At 32.5% G+C, this 22,473-nt stretch overlaps 1 protein-coding gene across 1 annotated transcript in view; it reads right to left on the reverse strand.

Moving 5' to 3' along the window:
* The window catches only part of LOC107439761 (transient receptor potential cation channel subfamily V iav), an 82,307-nt gene that overhangs the window by 22,079 nt on the left and 37,755 nt on the right, over nt 1-22,473 (reverse strand). Inside the window, exons 6-11 of the mRNA XM_071188312.1 lie at nt 20,509-20,652; nt 18,671-18,902; nt 15,279-15,394; nt 10,561-10,680; nt 10,085-10,195; nt 562-713 (exon numbers count right to left, since the gene is read on the reverse strand). Coding sequence (XP_071044413.1) covers nt 562-713; nt 10,085-10,195; nt 10,561-10,680; nt 15,279-15,394; nt 18,671-18,902; nt 20,509-20,652 — 875 coding nt within the window. The remainder of the gene's footprint in view (nt 1-561; nt 714-10,084; nt 10,196-10,560; nt 10,681-15,278; nt 15,395-18,670; nt 18,903-20,508; nt 20,653-22,473) is intronic.

A 22,473-nucleotide genomic window follows, 5' to 3' on the forward strand; every position in this document is an offset into this window, starting at 1 on the left:
GGATTTTTGATGCAATATAAATATAATGGAATATTTGTGACTGATTAGGGCTTATTATTTTCGCCCCTTTGTTCAGAATCAATCTATTCAAATAGTTCGAAATCATAGTAAGTAAAAGCTCTGTGTATGTATGTTATATGTTTTGATTACGCACATACATTCAGTTGCAATTGCTGAAAAAGGTTGTTTTTTAGATCTTTTCAAATATTTGAAGCTTGAACCTCAAACTATAATATTTCATTCGATTAAAACTTCTAATATTGTTGCTGTTTTTTATATATTTTTTACTTTTTAAATAAATGTTTCAACTGAAATTTTCTCTATCATATTAATTTTCAACCAGCAACAATTTTCGAATTTTAATTTTAATCTACAAAATTAAAAGCAATAAAAAAATGTCTTAAAATTTCTGTTTTATTTGATGATGTATACATTAAAAAATAGTGAACAATTATTAATGATAATACTCAAAAAAGCATACCGTTCTAAAATTTAAAAACATTAATTTTTTAGAGATTATGAAGTTGTTTATACATGCAACTAACAATAACGAAAGCTTACCCTGCAAAAAAAATGAGATAAAACCAAGATCCAGGAATAGCCATGACTAAAAGTATATCTTCTGTCTCTCTATCTTCAAGAACTCGGCAAGGAATACAAGATAGAATGAAAATGCAAGATAAAATAAACATAGTCTTAGTTGGACTTGTAGTCTGAAATGAATCATTGTTAATCTTAATAGGCCGCAACATAACACATAATTTAATCATGTATATAATCTCTTACTTTCTTTTGCTGTGGTTATTAAAATGATGACATCACATTCGAAGACAAATTTATTAGACAAGTACTAGTCATTTTTTTATTTATTGGACAAGACAACTCACATTTCTTACGTTACGGTTAACAGGATAAATAAGTGTAAAGCCTTATAAGCACCACTTAGTATAAATTTGAAAATAATAAGTTTCCAATACATTTGGAATCATCACCAGTTTCATAAGTAAAAAAAATGTAAACCCCATTAAATTTTTTTAAATTTGAACAGCCGACCCAATTCTGAGTTTACGACTATCAATGTTGAACTCCATGGGCATGATATTTTGAACCCAACCCAGAAAACAAGGGAACTGATGGGTCAAGTATTGAGACAAAATAGCCTTCGTGGAGGACTTCTTGATGGAACTAACCCAAATTTGCGTTACTAGGAGGTGAAAACTGAGAGATCATCCCATAGTTAGCGCTACGGTAAAGGGTTTATAACCCATGTTCAATCTACCACTAAGGATATTTTACGTCAGCAATGTGGTCTCTGAGTTCGTATCAACCAACCGCAGCTAGATTTCGAACCTGGGTCACCTCATTGGGAGGCGAACGCTCTATCCCTTTAAATTGTAAAAAACTCATTACAGACGATCTATTTTCCAGTTTTTTTTCTATATTTTTTAGCTAATGATTTATTTAACCTCTTTCTCTTCAAACATCTTTTATAATAAAAATATTTAGTAATAGTCAACGCTCGACATTACAACCCATGTAAAAACGGAACTTAAAAAGTGAGGTCCTTATGTCGTAACAACAAAAAATACCATGAATATTAATTCAATGCAAAAAGAAACCGATTTTAACAAAACATTGCTTTAATTTAACAAGAATTATGGAATTAACAAAAAAATTGGCAATGATGCAACTATATACGCAAAAGTCTCCTTTAAAATAATGGAGAAAAATTCATTAAAAATAATATAGCGGTGGATTGAAATTTCAGAAGATACTGAAATTTCAAACAAGAAAAGTATTTGAAAAGAACAGATTATGTATAACCATCATAAATTACGACGGATAAGAGTTTTGTGGATCCTGTCTAAGATCTGATAAAAGACCAGAGCCTAACTAAGGCAGGGACATATGGGGCCCCCGGCCTCATCCTCATATCAGTACAGTATAAAATCAGTCTGTTTAATGTTAGCTTTTTCATTAATCTATCGTATGAACACAATCCATCAATGTAGGATATAATTTGTAATCCATGGCTTTCTAGGGGCAAAATTCAGCTAAATTTTCGCAATTATGATGGACAAATATGGCCAATCATAAGCAGGTATTTTTACATATCGCAAAATGGGATATGTTTATAAAACTACAGGCTTCTGATTGGCCTCATCGTAATTGCGAAAATTTAGCTATATCCACACTAATTTCGGCAAGGATATGAATTTTCCGCAGATAGATGACAGAGTGAACAATCAGAAAACAGCATCCGACATGATGAACATAGAATTGTCAGAAAATCAATAAAATGGGCAGAACGATATTTCGTCAAACCATTGGGGGGGGGGGGATTTTATAGCTATTTTAGGTTCCAGTCAATTTTCTCGCTGTATATAATGAGGTGAAAAATTTAAATAACTTTATAAAGTTCGGTTCTTCATTGCTGAAATAGTGAAGAAGAGAAGGGCCCTAAAAGAAGTTTTGCTTCGGGTCCCAATTAGGCTAAGTCGGGCCCTGTAAAGTTGTGAAGTAACATCAAAAATTATAAAGGTGTAAATAATTTTAACAGTTTAAATAATTTATTTTTTCTAAATCAAATGACTCTTTCATTTAACTAGAATGAGTGTGGACGTTTTAATAGATATTAAAAACCACAGAAAACCGACATTATACATAGATCTTTATAATAGAAGGGTCACAATAATGGGGGTCGTACTAAAGAGTGTATTAATTTTTATTAAAAGTCCCTAAACTCTCACAAGAAAATTGGAAGATTCATTGTACGAGGGTTTCTTAAAATTTTTAAAAATTTTGCCTTTAAGCGAGTAAGAGGATTGGATTGAATGTAGAAGTTTTATGGCACAAGATCCAAAGGAGGATATGCTGCGCCAAACAATTTGTTGAGTTAGATCTAATGCTAAATTGCACACAATAGTTTCATTGTCATAAAATAAATGAAACTAATAAAATTGTTTATCTCAAGACACGTATTTTTTAAAGTTCATAAAAATCAATAAAAAGCATAATTCTATAAAATACACAGAAAAGGTAAAACGGTTCATGGGTAGGAAATAAGAGTGAATAAAATCAGATAAAACAGTTAGATACAATATAAAATACCAATAGCTCGCAGAAATGCGAAAATGTTAGGATGATGAATATCATCTAACAAATCCTTCATACATAAAATCGTGCTATTAAAAAAGGTAAGACGATGTTGGTTAAAACAAGGACAAATGGTTAAAATGTGATGAACCGTATGTAAAGTATTGCAAGAGTCGCATTTGGGAGAAGATTCTCCAAACAACAGATGAAGATGTGTGAGTCGAGTGTGGCCGATTCTGAGACGATTAAGCTTTACATCTGCATTACGTAAACGTAATACAGGTAAGGGGTCTATATATGGTTTGATGTTATGAAGTTTATTTTGAGTTTGAAGGTCCCAATGCTGTTGCCAAAGGGACGAGATGAGCTGTCGAACATGTAGTTTAATGTCGGAGAATGGTACAGATATTGTTAGTTCAGCAGTTGCAGATCGTGCTGCAGAATCAGCCAACTCATTCTCTGGGATACCGACGTGACTCGGTATCCAGAAAAATGAAATATCAAATCCTTTCTTGTTAAACGAGTAAGAGAGAATCTTACTCGCTTAAAGGCAAAATTTTTAATATATACACTACCGGTCAAAAGTTTGCGAAAATTTTTAAATCTACAAAAAAAAAGGTCTAAATTCAAATGTTCATAGAACTACGAAAAATCATTCAAATTGCATGAAAATTTGATATGTTCTAAAGTGAACCTTCTACAGTTAGATACATATGATCAAATTGCAATACTTCGTTTTTTGCGAACTGAATCCAGCTTTTCATCATGGGTTGTTTCTATGGTGAAAAAAGTTGTTAAGTTAGAACGCTTGCCAAACTTGCAAAAAAAAATTTTTGCACTTTCTGCTGATAGAAAATAGATATTTGAACCATTCTATGTGAGTCCTCAAAATTTCAGATCGATTTGATTTTTTTTGACGAAGTTATAGAATTTTGAAAAACATGTGTACTATTCTCGATTTTTGAGCACTCCACATATGCGGTCTTTTGGTCCATACATCTTCTACCAAAGAACTTTTTAATTTTAACGTTTTCTATATTTTCAAATAATTAATGATTATTATAAAACAAATACTCTTATTCTTTATTGTAATTATTATTGTTATATTTATTGCTCATGTGTATTAGTCTTGTTGTGATATTTTTACTTTACATTAAATTAAAATAAAAAGTTATAACAATAATTACATAAATAATTCTAAAAAATAATATCAGTAGTATAAAAAATTCGCATTTTTACTAAACTATTTTATTTACAACAGGTCAAATATATAACATATTCTTATTCGTATTTTGTAATTAAATAAATTAACATTTAAATCTTAGATTCCTCGAACCATCCACCTTTTACTTTTATTATTGCCTTACATATGCGTGGCATTCGTTCTAACAAACCATTAATCACTTTAAGTGATATAGAGTTCCATTCCTGTTGTAAAATGTCCCATAACTGATTTCTATTCGAAATATCAGAGCATCGTTTGCAAGAACAAACAAATTTTCGATGAAATGTGACATCTATGAGACATTGTTTTAATCATATTCATAATAAATTCTTTTTAATAACAATAATTACAATAATGAATAAGAATATTTGTTTTATAACCAATATTAATTATTTGAAAATATAGAAAACGTTAAAATTAAAAAGTTCTTTGGTAGAAGATGTATGGACCAAAAGACCGCATATGTGGAATGCTCAGAAATCGAGAAAAGTACACATATTTTTCAAAATTCTATAACTTCGTCAAAAAGAATCAAATCGATCTGAAATTTTGAGGGCTTACATGGAACGGTTCAAATAACTATTTTCTATCAACAGAAAGTATAAAAAAAATTTTTTGCAAGTTTGGCAAGTGTTCAAACTTATCAACTTTTTTCACCATAGAAACAACCCATGATGAAAAGCTGGATTCAGTTAGCAAAAAACAAAATATTGTAATTTTATCATATGTAACTAACTGTAGAGGGTTCACTTTAGAACATATCAAATTTTCACTCCATTTGAATGTTTTTTCGCAGTTCTGTGAACATTTGAATTTAGACCTTTTCTTTGTAGATTTAAAAATTTTCGCAAACTTTTGACCGGTAGTGTATATATATATTTTTTTTATTGTTTGGGAAAGGAAAAGGGGTACTTATATACTGTCTAGAAAATAAATTAAAAAACTGAACTGCAATTGTTCATGTATCTCACCCTTCAGAAGGAATAAAATAGTAATATTCTCCCAAGGAGAAGTTCCGAAATTAGGGAAAAAGTTTCGGAGAGAAGTTTGGAAGAATTCACTGTATGATGATTTTCTCGTTTGTAACCGAAATTGTGGCTTAATATTTTAGTCCCAAGAATGTGTTTGGGGGAGGAAAAGAGAGCTGAAATATGTTTTTAAAAACTGCAGAAAAGTTACAATTCGTAATTTTTTTTTTTACAGTTTCAGAAGGAAAATCTCACCCCCAAGCTGTTCCTGCTTTAAGGCTCTTCTCTTCTTTTGTTCCTCTAAGAAGCAAAAATAATGTTTCCTTCCTTCAAATAGAATGCCTGACCAACGCGGTTGCAGAATGAACAACTGTAGTTTCTCTATAGAAAGAACTCCCCTCTCTAAGATAAATTAACCCATTTCAAAGAGGGGAGCTTCATTCACCCCTTTCTCTCTCCAACCTGAGTCAAAACCTGTCTTAAATAATGCCCCTACTTAAAATAATTAAACCTCTTAACCATAGTAACCGCCACCACTCCAGATAAATGGCTAGGGGAGTTCTTTATGCAGACGAACTATAAGGCCGGGATAGCCTATTTGGTAGGGCACTGGGCTCATGTTCGTGGGTTCGATCCCCACCGGCCGAAGACTCCCCGTGTAGTAAATGGTGACTGATGCATGTTATATCTGTCGAGTCGCAAAGTCCTCCAAGTTCCCATAACAAATCAATACCTCTGGGGTAGTGATCTAGAAGTTTCCTTGTTTTATGGGCTAGTTCGCAACTCTAAATAGGTCGTAAACCCTAAATTGGGTCGGATGTTCAACGATGGATAGAAAATTAAAATAGTCAAATTTTCCTTTTGTGACGTAGTAAGCTGTCAACCGAGCTTAAGCCAAAACGTTAATATTTTCCTTACAATGCTGCTTCAACAGAATGTAAGCGAAAACCGGTTCCGACGTAATAGAAAAGGTTGAGCCTCTTTTTACTTCATAGATTACCTAAATAGAGAGGCAAACATAAACATTCAAGCCCAAACAATTAAGAGATTGTGAATTTAAGTAGTGAATCTGAAGTATTACCTTCAAAAAGCGAAATTTGGCTTCGACCTTAACGCAGTCAGACAGTAAATTATTACTGTAATAATTCTGCTTAATATAACAAATGTAACAAGATTTACCGATTCTGAAAAATTCTTTATAAAACTTCCTTTTGTTTAAATTTAGGTTGGATTTTATGCACTGATACAATAAAAATGGAATAAATTCCTTTACAGTTAAGTCTGATCAACTAAGAGAAGAAAAAATTGTCTTTTTATTCTTTGCTGTTTTCTCAATTCAGCTCTTTAATTTTTACTAGAAGCATGTTTAGAAATATTTTAAAAAGAAGTCAGCTCGATTTTCCCTCATTTGTTTGTTTGCTTTTTAAAAATGAAAAGAACATTTTAGATCAAAAATAATCTGCTGCACCCTCTGCCGTGCTGAAGCCGCCAATTTCAAACATTTGTCATTCATTGAACAATTGTTTGTCGAATATGTCGTTATAATCCATTCTCAATATATATATATATATAGCATTATTTTACAACTTTAAACAACGCCATATGCATGCGTAGTAAAGGGAATACATTTGTGTGCCAAAGCATCACTGGCTGCTGTCAGTGTGCGGATGGGTGACCACATGGATTAGTCTGCGTAGGGACCGAGGGTGTGCGGTATGGGTCCTCGTTAAACTGTTCTACAGTAAAGTGCTGGACTTCACGTGCAGGTCGTCGGACTACCGAAGCGAGGGGCGCTACCCCCTCTGTAGAGGATCAAAATTGTGATGGCATGTCTTCGGATCATCCTCAGGGATGTTTCCCAGACCGTCACCAATAGCCCATTGTGCAGCTCTAGTGCGACGTAAATGGAATACAACCAACCGAAAAATGAGGAAATGAAACGAAAATGGATTAATTCCATTAAACGAGACAGTTATCAAGTAACAGTTAATAGTCCAGTGAGTGTTATTTATCTTTGATATTTTAATATTCTTTTTTGCAGACTTTATAATAAGCTTTTTAATTACATAACGAAAGAAGTTCTATTTAAGAATTACAATGTTTTAGGCATTGTTAGGGAATATTAGCATATAAAACTTGCAAGCATTCTTACCTTTGCAAAACTTTCAGACGTGAAATAAAACAAATTTAAACATAATTTTTGTCTTGCTTAAATATATATAAACATATATCATTTAAGAGTTTCTTATTTAAAGAAGTGCTTTAATTATATTTTGAAAAGAAAGGAAAATTAATGACAATGTTTATTGGTACTTAATTATTCTTAGCGATCATATGAGTAAAATTTTATAAATATTCATGCTTGAAAGCAAAAAAACTCCATTGAATCATATTAATAAAAAAGGAATTTAATTCATTGTTAGCCATTTTAGCTTTTGTACATTTTAGATGAATATTAATGAAACTTTTATTCATATGTTATGAATAAATTTTGAATTTGATCCAAATTAAATGTGCTATTCTCATTTTATTCTTATTTTTAGGTCTCTAAGAGCATACTATATACGTTTTATGTAAACAAGATTTTAAAAAAATAATATATAAGTTTATACATATTTATGCATACTCATTCAAATGTATTTTATATTAAATATTAATGAGATGTATCATATTGAGTAACAGAAATAATGCTTTTATATTTTTCCTATCTTAATTTCTTTTAAAAGAAATTACGATTTAATAAAAACTTGTAGACTATTTCAAATTTAGTTCATATAAAATATTCAATATTTTCTTGTCTTTTATAGTGCTTAATTTTTTTAATTATTGCACAATTTCTTCTCTAAAATATTATACTAATAATTTTCTAGAGAAATCTCTATTTTGGGATTTTTTTTTAAACAAATTTTACAAAAAAAATTGTCATCAATAAATTTATCTGTTAGAAAAACTTAAGATTTGGAAATAATTTACTTTTTTTATATTAATCAACGAAAAATAAAAGGCATATTTATTTTTGAAGTTAATAAACACTATTTTAAAGTTTTACAATCTTAAGGATCGAAATACTTTGATAAATTATTTATAATTTATTTATTATTATTACTTTATAATTATTACTGAGCTAAATTATTTTGTCCTATTTTAATATTATATGCGTCGTTTATTTGTAAATAATTGCAGAGTTTATACTTAGATTATTTCCACTTGAAATTTAAATATAAATCATGCGATTCTGAAAGAATTCTTTAGAACCTATTTTAAAATAAAAATTTTATAAATATGTTAGTAAAATTATAATTTCTTTATTTGTCTCGTATTCGTTTAAAAGTATCATTTCTTATTTTCAAATGAAAGATTAAATCTAATGTTTGATTATATATTAGAAAATAAGAAAATATAAACTTAAATAAGGTTTATTCTTTTGATATGAAAAATAGTTATGATGAATCAAGATTTAAAATTAAAAGAAGAGAAATTTCTTATGAAATCATTTTCTATTATGAAATACACATAATATTGCTTCATAAAAAGCATTAAGAGTCCTATGGTTTGCTAACACTTACGACGATGTCGTCACAAACCTACTGAGAGGCCTTGATTCTCGATGGCTAGGGCTGAAACCTATTGAGAGGCCTTGATTCTCGGTGGTTATGGCTGAAGGCTACTGGGATGACCATAAAATTATCAGAATTGGTAAATATAAAGTATTCTTTAAGAAGGGCTGCTGATGAAGAAAAACGGAGGTCATAATCAGATTCTAGGGAAGACTATTTGGCATAAAAAATTTAGCTGGAATGGTTGACGATTTAAAAACTTCATTGGCTTCAAAATTACGTGGAAAGAATTCTTTTATTTTCCACTATGTTTTCTGTTTCAAATTACTTTTGTTTCCTTGTTCAGGTCTGGCAAGTCTTGAGAATGGATGCCTATTTTCAAACACTCAATGCATGTCGACTTCCATCCTCATAATTTTGAAGCAAGTGAAATCGGGTTTCGTAGACAACATAGTAAAAAAAAAAATTCCCCCCATCTTTGGATAAAAAAATTGTGTCCAAAATTAGGACAAAATAAGAAGAGAACATTACCCAGATAGCAAAATATGGTTTATTTTCACCCAGCAAAAACCTTTTAATGTAAACCTAAAAAGGTTTGTTATGCGGTTTACTTGTAAACCTTCGAATCTTAAAACGAGATCTATGACAATCTGCTCAATTCTACTCATATTACCCTTATCCAAAACCTTGGAAAACAACCTTCCATATAAAAACCTTAAATCGAGGTTGACTTGGGGTTTTCAAGCGTGAAAAAATCCTGGAATAAAGCTAGTCTCAAGGTAAAAATAACCTTAAATCTAGGTAAATATAAGGTTTCTTTTTGCTAAGTCTTATATGCTCCGCTAAAATCCACCTTGTCATGAAATTTTAATGGACAATGCAATTTGATCCTGTCCCTAGTGTGACGTCTCAGATGGTCAACAAAAAGGTATTTAGAGAAAGTACGCCTTTATGTTTGATTCCGTAACTTAGTGTCAATTAAGTTATAGTTGAAAGTGAAAATCCGATCCCACATTTAGAGCGTACCGAAATCGCGAGTGTATAAATGAAAATGATGGAGTCTAATGATAAAGTTACATCTGTCATATAATAAAATTACATTAAATATAGTTATAAAATCTATCGTAAAGAAAGACATAAAAAATTCATTTAGTGAATATGGAAAATAATTATGAAAATATTTGTACAAAATCTAAATTATACATGAGAAATCATCATTGAAATGATGGTTGACTTACTAAACTGTATAAAAAGCCAGAGAGACCTTGAGCTAAAATTTCTTGGATTTGTTGAAAAAATCCAAAACCTACACAGCCTAAACATGTAGCAATTTCAGCACAATAACGAACCTATAATCAATAACACAATTTAAGACACTCAAAATGTCAGAATTTTAATAATAATCTCTCCTACTCATGTATATTATCTCCCATACCTCGTTAGAGCAGAATGAGCAAAAGAGCTTTCTTAATTTTCTCAGTTTCTTAGGATGTCAGCAAATTAATAATGAAAATGCATAAAAATAAATGTAGCCAACATTTCTAATTAGTAAATGTAGTCAACATAATTCTTAATTTAGCAATCTTAGCTATTTTTTATTTTTTGTTGACTAGTGCGCAAACTATTTTACATTATAATAATAAAAAAAGGATATTAAAAAGACACTATTTTAAAAAAGAGATTTGGAAAAAATTAGAATTATTGTAGTACTCACTATTGATGTGGCATCAGTGTTACCCAGTAAAGGTTCTTTTACTAAAGGTCTTAGAAATACTGCTATGCTGAGATTCAGTAAATGTAGTAACATCAGCAATAAACGCATGTAAAAATAATGCTAAAATATATTTCTTAATATTATTATAAATGTATTTAAAAAAGTTAAAACATTATTATAAAATATTGTTTCATAAAATTTTGAATTGATAGAAACAAACTATAAAATGAAAAATTAGACTATTAAAAAAAATCCAAATAATTAGATCAAAAGTTCGGGGAATTTAAGAATGCTAATTTAAAGTTGATAAAACAATAGAGCAATATTTCAATAGATTTAATAACCGTCGTTGAACAGTCGACCCAATTTTGGGTTTACGACCACTAATGTTCATCTCCGTAGCCTTGTAATTTTGAACCCAATTTAGAAGACAAGGGAACTCCTGGATCAAGCATTGGGAGAAATTTGCCTTCGTAGAGGACTTTTTAAATGAACTAACCTGCATTTGCGTTTCACGGAGAGGAAAACCACCAAAATCTCCCACGGCTAGCCTGACGGCAAGGGGACTCTGACCCATAATTCGTCTACCACTGAGGATATTTTACGCCAGCACTGTGGCAAGTGCAAACCAGGTGCGGAATTCGTAACGACCAGTCATCACTGGGATTCGGACCTGGTTAATGTTGTTAGAAGGCGAATACTCTATCCCCTGAGCCACAATGACTTAATATTTTAATAATATAACAGTCGTTGAACAGCCAACCAAATTTGTTGGGTTTACGACTTCTAATTATCAACTCCGTAACATTGTAATTTTCAACCCAATCCAGAAGACAAGGGAACTCCTGGATCAAGTATTTGGAGAAATTTGGCCTTGGTGGAGGATTTTTTAATGGAACTAACCCGCATTTGCGTTGCATGGAGAGGAAAACCTCGCATGGTTAACCTGATGGCAAGGGGACTCTAACCCATGATCCATCTACCACTATGGGCACTTAACGCTAGCACTGTGTTTTGCGCAAGCCGGATGCGGAATTCGTATCGATCAGACATCGCTGGGATTCAAACCCGGTTCAACTCGTTGGAAGGCAAACGCTCTATTCCCTGAGCCATCACTGCTCAATATTTTAATAGAGCTGAAATTAGAGTTAAGGGAGAATGGTGTTTTTCTCAATAAATTATAGGATTTTATACGAAAATATATAGGGTTTATTCTGCCCTCCTTTTAAACAAGAGTTTGAGCGTTACCAATAGTTCTATTAAGTTAGAGTTTTAAATGATGTCTGATTTAGAAAGGTGCATTCGGTGTATATTTTAATGAATCTCGTAAGCCATAGGGCATGATAAAGATACACAGTGAATTCTTAATTGACAACAAGCAGGGGGTAACCCGATTTATTGTTGCAGGACATTTGATGGAGTTGATAAAACATTTTTAACTTTTTATATGATGTACGCGAGGTCAGTAAAATATGTTCAATTTTAAAAATAAGATAAGATTTTTAATTAAGAAAATGATAATTACATCTCGGAATAAAAAAAAAATTATAATATAATAAAATAATTAAATTTATCAATTAAAAATAAATGTATAATTAAGAAAATAATTAGTTAAAAAAATATCAACACTGTAATACATATGAAAGAGATGAAATTCAAAATAACTCTTCTGTGATAGTACGACAAAATATGAGTTGTCACATGCTAAAAAATCATCTTCGAAGGTCACACCTTCTTTCGGCTCGTCAACAACAGTATTTCTGAACAGTATTCCACAATCCAGTACTGTCTATTCCTATCTACTGCCCTAAATCATATTATCGAGATGATCTTTTCTTTATATATATATATATATNCGATATATATATATATATATATATATATGTGTGTGTGTGTGTGTGTGTGATATAACCGTCGTTGAACAGCCTACCCAATTTTTTGGGTTTACGACTACTAATATTCAACTTCGTAGCCTTGTAATTTTAAACTCAATCCAGAAGACGAGGGAACTCCTGGATCAAGTGTTGGGAGAAATTTGCCTTCGTGGAGGACTTCTTGATGGAACTAATCCTCATTTGCGTTACATGAAGAGGGAGACCACGAGGACATTCCACGGTTAGCCTGACGGTAAAGAGACTCTATGATCCATCTACCACTGAGGACATTTCACATCAGCACTGTGGTTGGTGCAAGCCGGATGCGGATTCGTTTCGGACAGCCATCGCTGGGGATTCGAACCCGGTTCACCTCATTAGAAGGCGAACGCTCTATCCCCTGAGCCATCGCGGCTCTTATTGAAATGATCTTGAAGAAGATTACTCCATTCAGCAAGCAATGGACTCCGAAGCTCCAATACACATGCAGGAAGTGGTTGAGGGGCTGCAACTCGTCAGCCAACATGTCCCTCACATGCTCAATAGAATTCAAGTCGGGTGAGAATGGTCATTCTATAGGGCAATTACTCAGATTAAAGGCATTCGTTTGCAATGATTGATCAGTGAGAACAGGTATTGACACCCATAAACATAAATTCTGCTCCCAATGCAGTTCTAAACAAATGGTTATGTTTTTCCAGAATGATGTCTTGATAAATTTGGCCTGTCGTGACTCCAATTTGAACTTGCAGATCTGTTCTGGAACCCGGTATAATTCCACCCCAAACGAGCAATCCTTCAGTCCTGTAACAGTGTTGTTAAATGTTGTCCTCTTTGTTAGTAACGTTTATCCGGCGTTCTCTTTATGAAAGTCCGATGTAAATCAGACTACAAGGTAAACATAGAAACGTCGGAAAACATCACAGAAGCCTACTGTAACGATATCCACATTGCATATTCTCTACTCCATGCAAATAGCCATAGCCAATGCCATGAGCGGTACACATCTGACAGGTCTGCAAGCATATAGAGCAAAATTTCCCAAACGTCAGTAAACGGTGTGTCTTGAAACTAGGTACTCGTGGCTGAAGTTAGCTGATGTGACAGATGGAATGCTGTGCTCCGTCTCTTTTTTCTTTCTTTTTTTGGCAGTTACTGCCAAACAGTGGTCTCATTCAACGTCGTAACTTGGGAACGATCTGCACTGTAACGTGTACTGACATTTACATCATCTTGGAATTGTTGCCAAGCTTAAAGAAGACACTTTAGGCAATTCCAAGCTCCTCGGATATTTCCATTTGAGTACAACCACATTCCAAGCAGTTGATAATACCACGTAATATATCGTCGATAATACCCCGTAAAAAATCATCCACATGCGTCTGAGTCATAATTATTCGACTATGACACTGAGAGGCTTACAGAACACTAATGAACAATTTTACATTTTTACTATCATTCCCCTCTCTTACACTCTCGTCACTGGGACGTACATCTCGGCTTCATTTGGTGGCTTCCTGTAATATATATATATATATATATATTGTTGAACCTGTTTATCTCGAAAACTTCAAAATTTTTAAAATTCCCTACATTTTCAGTCTAAAATAATCAATGTATTTTCCAAATCACTGTATTTTCCATGTTTATGACGAATTTTTTTTTTCAAAACCTCAGTTTCTCAAATTTCTAATAGTAGAGCACAAATGTCGAAACTTTCTTTATCAGTAGAACTTGCAGACAAAGATGAATTTCGTGAACTCACAAGAAGTAGGTTGGGAGTGTTTCTTGGAATTTCAATCACTATTCCTGCACTTCCTTAACTAGAAAGGAGAATGATTCTGGCAGTAAGTGAGGGGTTAATGAGTAGTGACCACCTGGGGTTAACTTTTCAACTCTAACTGACTCAACTGGGGTTAACTTCTCTCTCTTCAAAGCTAAGAATAGAAATTCATTTTCACCTCAAAATTGCAACCAATGGATCAAAGAACAATTAAGAGTTTTAAAGTGAACTATAGAAAACCGTTGGTACGCAAACTTGCAGATCTCATCGATGAAAGAAGTTCTCTTCCAAGAATAAAGATGTTAGATCCTATCGGAATTACTATTTTTCCCGGAGAAATGAGTCTAAAAACTATCCAAAATGGTTTTAAAAAGCTGATTTTAAGATTAACTGTGAAGATGATGAACAGGAGGGTGAAGGCGTCAGTAAAGAAGAAGAAACAGTTGATGCTGAAAATGCAGTACCAGGTTTGCAAGAATAGAATGCAATAAAATCTGGACTTAATGTTGACATTGATTTTGAAGATTTTCACAAGTGGACAACTGCCTGGCAACATGCGGAACATTGACACATAGATATCATAGAATCATAGATAATGTCGAAGGACTATCAGATGAGGAGGAAGAACTTGAAGATCATATTGATGAACCAAAAGTGAATGCAAAAGAGGAGCGAATACAATCCACATGACTGGAGGAAGCTTTTTTTTATTTTAATTGTTTGTAAAATCTACAATTGAGTTGTTTATTGTTATCATTAAAGTTAAGTAGTAAAAAAAAATTTTTTGATAATGGAATGGTAGTTTTTTCAGAAAAAGTATCGCAATCATTGAAAGATTATGAGTTGAATTTACCCGAACAATTTGGTTAAAATTCAAATGCTAAAAATTATATTCATATGTAAGTAACTTGTTCATGCAGCTCCAATCAAAATATGATTAAAAATATATTTAAAAAAAATAGAAAATGAAAGGGACATTAATTTGATAAGAACAACTAGTTTAATTTTATTCGAATGAATGATGGTGCGTAAAAATGAGTGTTGTTGAAAAATATTCTTACTTGTGCAAACGTCTTCCATTTTTCTTCTAGCAACCTCTGAATTACGCCACCTTCTAACATATCTAAATGTTCCGTTGAATTTCCTTTCAGAATAATCATTAATGCAGAATTTATATCTTAAAACAAAGAAATGTACCATAAAAATGTAATAGGAATCAAATATACGAATAATATACGAGCTTCAATTTTTATTCCAAATTGTAGTTACAATCACAGTCTGTGTTTGATATGACAACCTTCGTGGTCTGAGCGGCATTATAACGTGAGGTCATTATATAAAGAGTTCATAAAAACACCGTAAATATTCCTTCAAAGTAAAAAAAAGAAAAATGCTTGATCATTTTTAACAAAGCAATGCTTCACTTTAATAAGAATTTGGTAACTAACTGAAAAATTGGTAATAACAATATTATATTAATATAAACGTAAAAGTACTATTTAAAATAAAAAGGTTTAAGGCTGCCATTTTCGATAAATAACATACCTCAAGATAAGTGCGAATGCCACATGTTTCATATCGAAAATAAACCACACTGACATTTCACAAAAGGAATGAATACATTTTTTAAACAAGAAAAGTATGGTTGACAAATTTAGTGTATTCTTTGAAAAGAAAGTTTAATAGATTATGAATGAGCAGAAATTGACCGAAATGACTTAGGATAAGAATTTAGCGGTCAATCTTCCTTCCTTGTTGGTAACAAAGGAAGTAATGGTATAAATAATTTTTCTTGTGAATTAATGAACTCTTTCTAAATCAAATTACTAAATTTTGATTGGAATGAGCAGTTCCGAGCCAATATTCGAATGGATTTAAAAATAACATTGCGTCTATGGTTTAGCAAACGGGACTTTAGCACATAATTCCTTATAATGGAAATGGAGCGCGTCTATGTAATGGGGGCCGTACTAAAGAGAGCAGACGACTATCCCTCATTTATATATAAAGAAAGAAAAAGTTACTTTCACGTTGAATTCTTTCTAAATTGCTGCGAAAAGAAAATTTGGTTTGATGAAATGGTTATTTTCATATTTATTAAGAGTCACTTTGCCTTGATTTTGTTGATATTTTCACGATATTGAAAACTATTAAACCTGTTTTTTTGATGGGGGAAAGGCACAACATTCAAGGTTATGTGGTAGCAAAATACATCAATTTACATATTCCAAGAGTGAATAAAGTCGTTCATAATTAATTTTACTAATTCTACACTAACTATTAAATAAATAATGCTTAGAAACTGAAGCAGAAAGATATACTAAATGATAAATATTTCATAGGTTTTAAAAATATGAAGATTGTAATAAAGGTCAATATGTTTCAAGAGACCTCAAATAGGCACCTATTCTCAAGTTTCGCTAGACGTAAATGAGGAAAGTGATAAAAAATAGAAAATGCACAGTAGCCATCGAAATAAAAGTGAAAAACAAAATTAAAAAATAAATGAAGGCAAAATAAACAAAACTAGAAAAAATGCAATGGCCAAGTACACTCGAACATCAATACTTATATCGTTGGTGCAAAATGTCATTTAAAATTCTACAAAATAAGGCTTTTTTGTTAAACCTGGACAGCCAAAATCTACTTGGGCCAACAGTTAAAAACAAATTATCTACTTTTGTCGTTCTATAAATTTGTTCATCAATTGTTTTTAATTTGATTATCAACGCCGTTTAAGATTAGTTCTTGAGATGAAAATTGTTTTAAAATAGTGCATAGTTTGGTGCTGAAATAAAGGCAACAGAAAAGCAAACGTTGCTCACTCTTAAAATGACTTCTCTTAACTGGAAATTCTATGCATGGATATATTTTTCTAAAAGATTTTTAATGTAGTGAACCATTGTTTATAGTGGACTTATTCCTGGGTTCACTATGAATCTAATTTTAAAATCTTTTGGTTTCGTGACTTATAGTAGACTTTAAAGAAACAAANAAAAGCTAAAAATTCACCACTTACATTTTTTTTAAGTGCTATTAAATTAACTAAAGCAAAAATATATTACGTGGCTCAAAAGTTTGAAGTATTTACTTTAGTTTTCTCTTAATACAAATCTGAATACCGCGTTATCTTATGCTTCACTAGCCCCTCAGAGGATGACGTCACAAATCTACTGAGAGGCCTTGACTCTCGGTGGCTATGCTCTAACCCATGGTCCGTCTAACCACTGAGGATATTTCACGTCAGCACTGTGGTCGGTGCAAGCCGGATACGGAATTCGTATCGAGCAGCTATCGCCGGGATTCGAACCCGGTTCATCTCATTGGAAGGCGAACGCTCTATCCCCTGAGCCATCGCGGCTCACTGAACTGTCATTTTGAAGAACTGGGGGTTCAATCCTCAGTGGCGGTTTTAAGCCAGCTTCAGATCAATGAATATCAGCTTGTCTGGGAAGTAAAAATGGCCTATGCGTGGAGCTGAGCACTTAGCCACAATCATGCAGTTGGTCAATTGTGGAGCCTTAACCTCCATAGGTCCCCCTTTTTCACAACGGGGTGTTGCAGGAATGCTTTACTTTACAAACGCTTAATAGAAAAATTAACAACGATTAATCAATTATTTTGTAAAAGTAATTGAAACAAAGTCAAACTTTTGTCGTTTTTAGCATTTTAATAACTAGTTTACCAGCAAAGTATAAAATGCAGTGATTTTCGTAGAAAAATGTATGTAGTTCCAGAATTTTTGTCAACGCAGTGCAACGAATCATTATTGAGGAAGGCGTGACTGGAAACATAAGAGCCTGAATGATTGCCAAAGGAACGTCGAAAGGCGATAAAATTTAACTCGACAGTGTTACTGATTCAAATATTTTTATATACTTACTAGTGATTAGACAGATTTCGATAGTTTTTTTTTCTTTGGCTAAACTATAACCTTGCAACCTCTATTATACAAGGACTCTGAAAGTATACATTGGGGGCCTTCATTACGGAATACCATGCCAACCAGAAAAGTATTAATATGAACAAAAATGTGTACATGTTACCGGCAACGTAAAAATTTAGACAGTCTAGGCGATGTATAAAATGATTATTGAAAATATCGAGACAAAATATTAATAATTTTATACTTTACTACAGAAAAAGTGCCTGAATTCAAAATTTACTTGTGTAACTTTTTTCCCAGTTGGAGTTAAATGAATAAGTTTTTTACCCCTGAATGGCTTTTCTTGAAAATTTTTCATAATTTGATTTAAATTAAAATAATCAAAACTAATCAAGCAGATGAAAGTTGAAATAAAATATGAGAAACATATCACGTATTTCATTTATCAGAAAAAAACAGCATTGTAAAATAAATATTCCTCATTACTTTTTACATACAAATTAGCAATAAATATGCCTTATTATCTCCGAGATATTCATTCCTTAAATAAACACGTATTTAGAATACTTATGCTATTCACCTCTAATGAGTTCACCAGTAATCGAATTAATGAGAAGTAAATAAAAGCAGGCTGAATTTGCTGAGCAAGCCAAGTCTGTCCCTGTTTATACACTCCCAATTTTCTTCCGACAACAATCCAGCGACTGAAAATGGTGTTGATGAACGAGTGAGATTGATTGCCGCATGAACTCCTAAACTGAAACCATCGCAATACAGCAAGAATTAAAGGCATGTTTATCTGTAGATTTAAAAAAAAAGCCATACCACCTTTTTTGTTCGTAACTGTAAATCCTGTTTCAAACTTTTTGACTCTGAAGGTTGTGACATGGGATCGTGTTGTAGAATTTTTATTATAAGTTACCCATGAAAGAAATAATAAAAAAAATCTAAGTGGAAATATATGCTTAGTAATATGAAAACTTTATTTGCTTCATAAATTATAAAGGTGGACAAAGTCGCCTAGAGCGCTAAAAGATAGGTACCCATTCTCAAGACACGCCCGATGTGAATGAGGAAAACAGAAAGTGTAAATTTGCTAACAAAAAATGAAAAATAAAGTTAAAAATAAAATTAGATGAAACCACAGTTTTAAAGATATTTTAATTAAAATAAAATAATTCTTTCTACCCCTGTCACATCAGCTCATTCTGATGTTCTGATAATTTGTTTCATTTATGACGATTCCCATGCTAATGACATGAGTTCCTTTCCATTCTGTCCTGATTTGCCCTGGTTTTATTTTCACCTTTATTTACGTTTCATTCCTATTTTTCGTTGGCTATTTCTGTTCTATTTTCGTTCGATTTCTGTTTTACATCTTTTTTTTTCCCTCATTAACGTCTGGCAAGCTTCGAGAATTGGAACATTTTCCTTCTATATAATTTATGAATAAAATTAAGTTATTATAATATCAACCAACGTTTATACCAGTAGTTCTACAGACCAACCCAAGTCAAAATTTTTGATGGTTTTTCATTGATGGACCATCATAATCTTGATGGTAACCATCATTAATTCCATCATGAACCATTACTTTTTTTGATGGTAACCAATATAAGTAACCATCATCCCTACGCTATTTTAATACTATGATGGTTAACCATCAAGAGAAGTTTGATTCTCATGGACCAACAATCCATGAGAATACATGCGGTTCCAATTATTCCTTTCAATGATGGTTTAATGAGAATTTTTATTGTCTACCAGGAATATACCATCAAAACAATTTGTTTGTTTTTTATGTTGGACCATCATAAATCAGTTCTGCAGACGATCCCAAGTCAAAAGTTTTGATGGTTTTCCATTGATGGGCCATCAGACTCTTGATGGCAACCATCAATCATTCCATCATGAACCATTATATCTTTTGATGGTAACCAATATAAGTAACCATCACCCCAATGAGAAAATTCGGACTGATTTATGATGGTCAAAACATAAAAAACAAACAAATTGTTTTGATGGTGTACCTGGTTGCCAACAAAAATTTCCATTAAACCATCATTGAAATGTATAATTGTAACCGTCACGGATCATCATGGTCCATGAGAATTAAACTTCTCTTGATGATTAACCATCATTGTCTTAAAGTATTATTTTCCATCATGGAATGATAGAAGTTTGTTGGCATATCGAAAACCATGAAAGCAAAACAGAAAATACTAGATGATGGAGACCATCAAATGATGTTGGACCGTCATGAAACCAACATAAACCATCCAAAATTTTGACTTAGGAAATCTTCTCGTAATTTCAAATGTACTTTTTAGAGAAAGCATGTATTAGAAGTATGTAAATACCTCTATATCTTAATCAATAAAAACAAAATAAAGAAATGTTCTTACCAAGGAGCTAAATTCTAACATTTCACGAAAAATGGTGTTCCGCCCTAGCTTACAAGCCAAAGTTAAAGGTGTCAAACCGAAATTGTTGCATAAACGATCTGAAGCTGGTTTAATTGGGTGGCGAAGAGCATATCCGTACATTTTCTGCAAAAGAATTTATCAATTCACATATCGTAACAAATATAATTTACACCACATCATAATTTACACATTTACACCACATCAAAATTACTAACAAAGGTAAAATACAATGCAGCTTATTTATATTTTGTCGGAAATACCGGACATAAAATACATTTATGTAAGAAATTAAGAGAGTTTGCAGACTTGGTCGATTATCTCTGGAACTACTGGACCGATTTTAATGAAATTTGATCTGTACAAACATTGATACAATACAAAACAAATAACCATTCAACAATTCACACGTTGACGCAGGACAATTCAGGCCAATTGCTACAGGAAATGATAAACTGCCTTATTTTAAGTATGCATATCATTTCCTGTGGCAATTGGCCTGAATTGTCCTGCGTCAATTTCATACCTTCCGACTCCAACGAGGGTTACGCACGATCATGCGTGTGAATTGTTGAATGGTTATTTGTTTTGTATTGTATCAATGTTTGTACATATCAAATTTCATTAAAATCGGCCCAGTAGTTCCAGAGATAATCGACCAAGTCTGCAAATTCTCTTAATTTCTTATACTAGTGTAGAATAGGTAAAGGAAACTCTTGGAATCAGAGCTTGAACTGTATTTGCGCTTAACTTGTGATTGCGCTTAGTACTTACTAATGCCATCTGTAATTACTGTATATATTTATCTTATATATATTTTGCAATTACATGCCCTTATGTAACATAGAAAGATATAACAAAACTTCTTTGGGAAACAAAAATTACTTCCTTACAATACAAGAATTACAGGCCGGGATAGCCTGGTTGGTAGGGCGCTGGTTCCATGTCCGAGAGTTCGAGTTGCAAAGTCCTCCATATTCCCATAATAAATCAATACCTCTGTACAGGATTGGAGATCGATCGTTCTCTGATCGAGGTCAAAAATTACGATCTCTGCATGAATGAATGGGTCCGCCCTATAAACGGGTGTGACGTGTGTCTGGGTGAAGACGAATTCTTGGCAGTAGATGGCGCCACTGAGAAACAAAAAACGCACCCTCTTCCTTAAATTTGCTCGGTTTCTCCAAGCAGGCTTGCTAAAGTGGCAAGTGGCATTAGAAACAACAACAATAAGAATTACCAACTCATTCACCTGACTCGAGTGGATTCCTTTTTATTTAGAGACCTCTTAAAAACACTTGGATTGGGGGAAATTGAAGAAATTTTGTGACAGCTCTACATTAACCCCTTCATGACCGTGATCGCATGATTATCCCTTCACGGTCCAAGATGAAAAAGGGCCTTTCTGACTCTAGTGGCCCAAGATCACATGGATGTGATCTCAAAACGGTACTCTCTTATCACATCTCTTATAGATACGTATACGTAGAGAGTCTGAATTAAAAGAGTACTGACAACAGGTTAGGGAGTTAAGGGAGGTTGCCGTACTCTACAATGGACAATTACAGTCAATTTTTTTAATGCATTCAGAATCCCTTAAAACTGCCAGAAAACATTTTAGTACATTTCAAAGAATGCTATTTATTAAGTTATTTTTAAGCTAAAAACGCTTACTTTCCTTTTCACTTGAAACGGGGAGTCACGTGATTATTTACGAACTGACGTCGCACGTGTCGTTCATTTACAATCGCTGAGCCATGAAAGTCAATACGTTCTTGCTTTCATTTGAATTTTCGTAATTAAATCCAACTATTATGGAAGGTCAATAACTAGGCGTATAATAAATTGTGCCCTATTGTACTTTAATGAAAATGTGGGTTTAATGTAACGTATTTTTATAATGATAAACTTCAATGGTACCCACTTAAACATTGCTAATAGTTGCAT

Source organism: Parasteatoda tepidariorum, chromosome X2 (genome assembly GCF_043381705.1).
Source record: "Parasteatoda tepidariorum isolate YZ-2023 chromosome X2, CAS_Ptep_4.0, whole genome shotgun sequence".
NCBI lineage: Eukaryota > Metazoa > Arthropoda > Arachnida > Araneae > Theridiidae > Parasteatoda > Parasteatoda tepidariorum.